Source organism: Natator depressus, chromosome 13, assembly GCF_965152275.1.
Source record: "Natator depressus isolate rNatDep1 chromosome 13, rNatDep2.hap1, whole genome shotgun sequence".
Lineage (NCBI taxonomy): Eukaryota > Metazoa > Chordata > Testudines > Cheloniidae > Natator > Natator depressus.
Window position 1 is genome coordinate 34,582,982 of NC_134246.1, and position 8,582 is coordinate 34,591,563.

Below are 8,582 nucleotides of genomic sequence, written 5' to 3' on the forward strand. Positions count from 1 at the left end.
GGACTGGAGCTGGGGAGGTGCAGGGCTGGGGGCTCTCCGGCATGCGGCTCCTACTATGCACTGGGCTCCAGCTGCTAGTGCCAGCTGGGCTCAGGAGGGACAGGACTTTCTCTTCCCTTGCATGGCCACTCCCAGAGCAGGGTCAGACCCACCTCCAGGAACCTCCTGCAGCCGCAGGAAGCACTGCATCCCCCCCATGCTTCCTGTCCCCATCGCTCCCCAGTCGTGGAAGGGCGGGCGTGCCAATGGGAGTTGGGCACCTCTTTCTTGTCGGATCCTTTGAAATCCCAGCCTTATTTTTTCTTTTTAACCATTTAGGGCCTCATCCACCACTCTGAAGCAAATGACCCTCCGTAAGTGATCACAGTTCTGTGCCACGTACTTCCAGGCCTCTATAAAAATCCCACTCCAGCTGCTGGCTGTGGGTCTTACTCCTGTGTAGCAGCTCTGCCCCGAATATACAGTGGTTTCACAGATTCATAGGTTCCAAGGCCAGAAGGGACCACTGTGATCATCTAGGCTGACCTCCTGGCTGGTGCAGGCCAGAGGAACTTCCACAAAGAAATTCCTGGAGAATATCTTTTATTAAAAACATCTAAACTTGATTTTAAAATGGTCGGCCATGGAGAATCCACCATGAACCTGGATAAATTGTTCCAAAAGTTAATTATGCTGGCTGTGAAAAAAAAAATGATGCCTTATTTCCAGTCTGAAGTTGTCTAGCTTCAACTCCCAAACATTGGATTGTGTTAGATCTTTCCCTGATAGACGGAAGAACCCATTATCTAATATTTATTGCCCACATAGGTACTTACAGACTGTAATCAAGTTACCCCTTAACCGTCTCTATCTTAAGATAAACAGATTTTGCTCCTTGAGTCTATCACTAGAAGGCAAGTTTTCTAAACCTTTAACCATGCTCACGGCTCTTCTCTAAGCCCTCTCCAATTTATCAACCTCCTTTTTGAATTGTGGTCACCGGAACAGGACACAGGTTTCCAGCAGTGGTTGCATCCAAGACAAATACAGATGTAAAATAACCTCCCTGCTCCTACTTGAGATTCCCCTGTTTGTGCATCCCAGGACCCCATTAGCCTTTTGATCCACACTATCACACCAGGAGATTATATTCAGCTGATTATCCAGCCTTCCGCACAAAATCTTCTTCAGTCACCGCTTCCCAGGATAGACTTCTCCAGCATGTAAGAATGGCCTGCATTCTTTGTTCTAGATGTAGCTATTTATATGTAGCTGTATATAAATGTGTATTTTTTCTTGTGACTGAAGCAACCTCTGTGCCATCTGCAAACTTTATCAATGATGATTTTATGTTTTCTTTCACGTCACCGTAGTGAGTGTCTACACCGAAGCACTGCAACAGTGCAGCTTCAGCTGTGCCACCACAGTGGTTTAAGTGCAGACACAGTGTAAGAGAGTTGTGCTCTTTCTTCAGTCATATTAATGTGTTTACTCTGAAACCTAATGATCATTAATTGAATTCCACTGCTCTTATTTCTGCATATGCATCCAACTCTAGGGATACAGCTCAGCTCATTGTATGTTAACTCTGAAACCTAATGATCACAAGTTAAATGCCATTGCTGATTATTTTTTCATATGTGTTTACATGTGGCTGCTGGATGTAATCGCATTGGGCTGGGGGAAAGTAGCTGCTGAAAAGTTGGAAACTTTGGCCCTTCTATGAACTGCTTCATTTTGGTGCACACCTGCATTTTGGGGAAATCCAACTGAGCTCACTGGGCCTTGGGCTACATGCGGGCACAAGAATGAGGAGTGGATGACAGCAAGCGGGACAAAGAGTGTGCTTCCCCAGAATAAACCAAGTCCATTCACTACCACCTCTGACTTCAAAGGGCAGGAGGTACTGTAGCTGCATCTCCCCTCCAGGGCCAAACACATCATCTGCCTCCTGAGGGCCAATCCAAGTGTAACCCAGGTGAAGAAAATGATGCTGTCTCTCCCCTCTAGTGGCTAGACCATGCACAATGGATTGTAAGTCTGCTACAGCCTTTGACCTACGGCCTCTAGTTGTTTAATTCAAGCTGCACAAGCTCAGGGGTTCTTACTACCTGTTTGAGGATGTCCTGCTAACAGTGTTTGGTTGCCATGTAATATTTTACCTGCTTGTCTTCATGTAGCCTAAGGCAGCAGCAAAACCCAAGAAAATGATTTCAGTCAAAGACACGTTGCAGAAAAGGGAATAGACTGTCCTGGTGCTATGCTCGTCTTAGAAGAACAGCGTCTCTGCTGACAATAAGCTTTCCCCCACAATATCTGGCCCACTCCACTAAGTATCTGAGACCCACACAATCTCTAACACATGTATCCTCACCACACCTCTGGGAGGTAGTCAGCGTGATGAACCCCCTGATATAGAGGAAGAACTGAGGCACAGATTTGCAAAGGTATTGAGGTGCCTAGAGATGCCCTTCTTTCCCCTTTAACCTTCTCCGTTCCCCATGCCTTCCCTCCCAACTTCCTTTCCCCGCCACCTTCACCCACCTTCCCCATCTCCACTTTTCACCCTTCCACCTCCCCTTCCTCCTTCTATCTCCCCCTTCCCCCTGTTTCCATGCTGCCTTCTTCCTGGAATTTCGGGCAGGAAGGGAAGGTGGGAAGTTACATGGGGGCCTGGGGAAAGGAAAATGGAAGGGAGAGGAGTGGGTAAGGGGAGGGGGAAGGAGGGATGGGGAAAAGAAGGGAAAGGGGAGGGAGAAGGGGAACGTGGAAGGGTGGAGGAAGGAGGAAGGAAAAGGGAGGAGGTGAAGCAATGAGGAAGGGAGTTGGGGGAAGGGGAGAGAAAGGAAATGGAACAAACAGAAGGAAAGGGAAGGAAGAGGGGGACAATCAGCAGTGTAAGGGGGAGGGGAGCAGGGGTAAGAGAGGGAAGGAGGAAGGGAGTTGGGGAAGGGAAGAACAGAGGACGGATGGAAATAGGGACAAGGGAAGGTGCCTGTGGAAGTGCACTTTAAGAGCTTCCTTTGTGTTCTTGCCTCAGTTTCCCCAGCAGTGCTGTCTCAGTACTGCATGGGGCCTGGAGATCTGTAAGGACCAGTGGCATCTGGCAACAAGTAACCAGCCAAGGAGAACTCCTGACCCAGGAGTCCACTCTGTCTCATGCCACTGACTCATGGCAACTCTGGCCCAGGGCCAGTTCAAGGTAGCACAGTAAAATAAGAGTTGGGGATGCTAATCAAGACCAAAATGAGCAACCAAACATGCTGAAGCCAATTTATTTATAACTTTGGTGGCACATATGTATTATTACAGGAGTTGGCACATTTACTTTTAAATATACTAAGGGTTCCTGCTGTCTATCTATCTATCTATCTATCTATCTAATCACTAGATCACAGTTGCCCATCTTTGTACTATTAAAACTCTGATCCAAAATCCATTGAAAACAATGCTGACTCCTTTACTGGATTAGGCCCAGAGTGACTCTCAAGTGTGATTAAAAGAATTTCCCCTGTATGTAGGGTAGGAAATAACCAGGGCTGGTTAAAATCTTTCCTCCAAAATATTTTGTTAAAGGAAAATTGGTTTTTTGGTGAAACAAACAGTTTTGCAAAAAGTGTCTGCTTTCCTAAAAAATAAAATAAAATGAATTGTATTTATTTATTGATTTGTCAGCAAATTAAAAACCTCAAATTTATTTATTTATTTGTTTGTTTGTTTGTTTGTTTTGTTTTTGTCCAAAATTTTAGTCTTTCAGAGGAACCTTTTTGGGTTTTCCAAAAAAAAATTCAAAATTTTCCTTGGGGGAAAAATAACCCCAGTTTCCAGCTGGCTCTAGACATAACTATGGGCTAAAATCTGAGGTCTATGCTGAGTTATGGCTAGGTCTTTGATCACACAAAATTTCACAGAAGTCAAAGGGGTTTTCATTTGCATAAGGAATGAGAGCAAATCAACTGCCTTTAGATTCAGGCTTGTAGTAACTGCATGGTACTTGTTGACATTTTAATGGTGATCACTGAATTGGGTTTATTATGGGTCTTCTTGATGAATCCTCGCTTGGCCTCCAGTTACTAATGGAGACAGCCAATTAGGCCTTTTACTTATAATTTTCCTCAGAGCTTCTTTGACCTCCTTGTTTCTCAGACTGTATATAATGGGGTTAACCATAGGGGTAATCACCGTGTACAGCAGGGAAAACATTTTATTTAGGCCTGGAGACTGGCTGGCCGTGGGAACCGCATAAATAATGCCCAAGGTCCCATAGAACAAGGTCACCACGATGAGATGGGAGGAGCAGGTGGAGAAGGCTTTCTGTTTTCCCATGGTAGAAGGGACCCTGAGAATGGTGGACAGGATGTTGGCATAGGATACTACAGTCAGCAGAAATGGGACCATGGTCACAACAGAGGCCATGATGAATGTGGTTGTCTTGGCCACATGGGCGTCAGCACAGGAGAGCTTTATGACCGGTGCTAGGTCGCAGAAGAAATGGTCGATTTCATTGGAGGCACAGAATGGCAACCTGAAGGTCAAGACAATGGTTAGTATGGGAGTCAGGAACCCACTTATCCAAGAACCTGCTGCCATCTGCAGGCAAACCTTGGAGTTCATGATGGCCATGTAACGGAGTGGGCTGCAGATGGCTACGTACCGGTCATAAGACATCACCGCCAGGAGAAAACACTCAGTGATAGCCATGGAACTGAAGAAATAAAACTGGGTAATGCAGCCAAAGAAGGAGATTGCTTCATGTGCAGTAAGTAAAGTTCTTAGCATCTTGGGGGTGGTAGAAGCGGTGTACCAGATCTCGAGGAAGGAGAAATTTCCCAGGAAGAAGTACATCGGGGTGTGCAGGCTCCGGCTGTATGAGATGATGGCCAATATGAGGATGTTGCCAGCTAATGTCATGATGTAGACAGCTAGAAATAGCACAAAGAGAAGGATCTGCATCTCATGAAGATCCCCAAATCCCATCAAGATGAACTCTGCAAGGGCTGTCTGATTTCCTTCTGCTGCTCTGTCCATCTAGATTAAAATTGGTCCCAAATCACAAAACAAAATCATGAAAATTCTGGGAAGTGTGGAGGAGTTTTAATCTGTAGCCCAATCTATGAATTGTATAATAATTACATTGATTCCTTAAGAATTCCCAGCTATCACTCTGAGGTTTGAAAGGTTCTTGCCCCAAGATCAGGCCCAGTATTATTAAAATTACTGTTCATTTGGGAACCCTGATGTGCACGGTTGCAACACGCACACTATAGGAAGCCTTCTATATTTACAACAGTTCATTAATACATTTAGCAAAGTCACAAACACTGTAACCCAGGTAGGTAGATAGAGATAATACAGAATGTCCATCTGAACATCCATATACTCACACTATCACTTGCAGAACAACATGAAATGTTAGCCATTGTCTTCCTCATCACCATTACCTTCTTCATCATCACCAGTGGCCATCATCCCAGCACCACCCAAGGGCCACATCTCTCTTTCCTCCTGCCCAGAGACTGGGATACAACGCTACTATATTTAATGCATATTCAGTAGGGGTTTCTCCCCTCTTCCTCATTTGTATTTCCTCACCCTACTAATGCTGAAGTGCCCTTCCCCTATAGGTTAGCATATTAATGATCTCAACTTATTATCATATACGTCAATTCATTGCCATGGAACTCTTGCGGTCAGACATCTGTGGATGCTTTATCCTAAAATATCCAAAAGCTGGTGTTAGCTCATGTTCCTGTGATTGGCTGGTGTTGTTATGGACAAACTTCCTCCTTACACACTCTATGTTCAATTCCCCAAAATTTAGGGGTGACTGTTGGGCCATTTTTCTGTGTCAAAGTTCATAGGCCCTCAAGCCTTATGCTCAGTGCTGAAGCCACTGTCTTACAGGATACAGGCCTTGTGTTACTGCTAAACAGGGCTGGCCTTACCATGAGGCGAACTGAGGCGGCAGCCTCAGGTGCCAGACTGGGGGGGAGGGAGCACCACTAGGACCCAGAGTGTAGAAAATTGTGTCTGTTGCTGGTGCATATGTATTCTCTCTGCTCTAGATGCACAGAGATGGTGGAGAGCTGTGCTGGAGGAAGGAGGGCACAAGAGATATAACAGGCAGGCAGGAGAAAAGGTGAGAAGGAATAACAGAAATCAGCAAGAGCTGCAGGGAGAGAGAGGAGGAGGAGGAGCCTCTTATGTACCTCTCTAGCACCCCCAGGAGCCTGGACTGATTAACACCAGCTTCTCAGGGAGCTTCCTGTTTCCTGCTGCTTCCATGAACCCACTTGAGGAGAACAGGCCGTCAACTGAAGAAGTAGGAGCCAGTTAGGCCCTTAAGATGCTGATATCTTCCCTCCCTCAGGCCCTGCTACCAGCCTGCTTATTTGTCCCCTTCAACTGAGTGTTGAGAGCCACTATAGCTGGCACAGAACAGCAGTCATGAGTGAAAGAAGACAACGCCCCTCTGGGGCAGCATTCAGAAAAAGAAAGAAAGCAAAGGAAGCTTTTCTATCTAAGCAGGACGGAGCTCTTCTGAGATACAGACACAAAAATGTTCACGGTGAGCCTTCCGGCCCCAGTGAGGATGTGAGTGGTGAGGAGATGCCTGATCTTCCAGTTAGAGTGCAGGTGACTTGGCAGCTACTGCAGCATCCATATCTCCTTCTCAAATGGATGTAACCATGCACATTCCTGAAGAAAAGCGTAGATCAGAGAAGAGTGTGGTAGAGGCCCAAGAAACAGCTGCTGCTGAGTTTAGTTCCTTAAGTCTAGATGATCCAGGACTGTGGACCCACTTGAGCAGTAGCCTGAGGGACTTCCGTGTACTGCATGGGCCACAGCAAGTGAAAAACGTCATGTTCCCCAAAGACAGTGAAAACAGAAGTTTCCATCCAACACATTACTGGTGTGAAATCCCCAATGGTGACAAAGTGGAGAGGCCGTGGCTTATGTACTCAAAAACCCAGAATGCTGCATACTGTTTTTGTTGCCAACTCTTCCAATCTAATGTTCCAGCCACATTGGGTTCTACAGGAACAAAGGACTGGAAAAATCTGGCTAGAAATCTGGCATGCCATGGGAAGGCAGCAAACCTTGGAGTTCATGATGGCCATGAGAGCATTCCATAGGTGGAAAGAGCTTGAGATGAGACTAAGGTTAAAGGCCACCATAGGTGATCAGCATCAAGAGAAGACTGATTGCATCAGAGTCTCTTTACTGGCAAAATGTTCTGAAAAGGCTCATTGCCATTGTGAGAATGCTTGCTACCCAAAACCTAGCACTGCGTGGCACTTCAGATCAGCTGTATGTGCCAAACAATGGAAACTTCCTTAAAATTGTGGAGCTGATGGCTGAATTTGATGCTGTACTCCCGGAGCATCTAAGAAGAGTCACCACCCAAGAAATGTACACACATCACTACCTTGGAAAAACAATTCAAAATGAGATCGTACAGTTACTGGCAACAAAAGTCAAACAGAAGATTGTGGCAGATCTGAAGTCATTAAGATATTACTCTGTTATTCTGGACTGCACACCTGACATCAGCCATACGAACAAATGACTTTAATGGTGTGTTTTGTAACAACAACAGAACCTAGTGAAAATCCCCTGCCATGGTGACTGTCAGAGAGCATTTTCTAGAATTTATTGATATTGATGATACTACAGGAGCTGGTATGACAAATGTGCTTCTTAAAAAGCTGGAAGATCCGGGAATTGCGATGGCTGACACGAGAGGTCAGGGCTACGATAATGGTGCTCACATGAGAGGAAAGAACAGAGCAGTGCAGACACGGATCCAAGAGTTAAACCCTTGAGTTTTTTTTGTCCCATGCAGTTCTCATTCATTGAACTTGGTGGTCAGTGATGCAGCATCAGCTTCTAGTGAGGCTGCTGAATTTTTTAATGTAATTCAAAGCATCTATGTGCTTTTCTCTGCATCAACTCATCGATGGCAAATTTTGAAGCAACAACTGGGAACATCCTCTCTGACACTGAAACCACTGAGTGCCACATGATGGGAAAGTCGAGTGGGGGGGGGGAGGGGGTTAAGCCTATCAAACACCAAATTGGGAAGATAGATGATGCCATAGTTGCCATTATGGAGGATAATGCTATGACAGGAACTGTCCATGGGAGAACAGTGGCAGAGGAAAATGGAATCACTGGAAACATACATAACTTCAAATTTCTGTGTGGCTTAGTGTTGTGGCATGACATACTGTTTGAAATAAAGGTAAGCAAGAGACTCCAAGGTGTTGACCTTGATATATCTGGAGCAATGGACAAAGCAAAGTCATACCTACAGTCTTACCGATCAGATGAGGGATTTCAAAACGTTCTGAAGAGTGCACAGAAGTTGGCAGAGGAGCTTCACATAGAAGCTATTTTCCCACCCATTCGAGAATACAAGAGTCACCGAAGAAGAATACATTTTGATTACGAGGCACGGGATAATCCCATAAGAGACCCCAAACAACAATTCAATTCTTTAACCAGGTGCTAGATTATGCAATACAGTCAGCTGAAGAACGTTTCATGCAGCTCAAGGAGCACAGCAGTATATTTGGGATGTTGTATGATATTCCAAAATT

The 8,582-nt window shown here is 45.4% G+C and overlaps 1 protein-coding gene across 1 annotated transcript; it reads right to left on the reverse strand.

Annotated features, from left to right (window-relative positions):
- Nucleotides 1-4,011: 4,011 nt before the first annotated feature.
- Nucleotides 4,012-5,007, reverse strand: LOC141997735 (olfactory receptor 10A7-like). The gene has a single exon (XM_074970156.1). The coding sequence runs from the start codon at nucleotides 5,005-5,007 to the stop codon at nucleotides 4,012-4,014; it is 996 nt and encodes a 331-aa protein (XP_074826257.1).
- Between the last annotated feature and the right edge of the window lie 3,575 nt (nucleotides 5,008-8,582).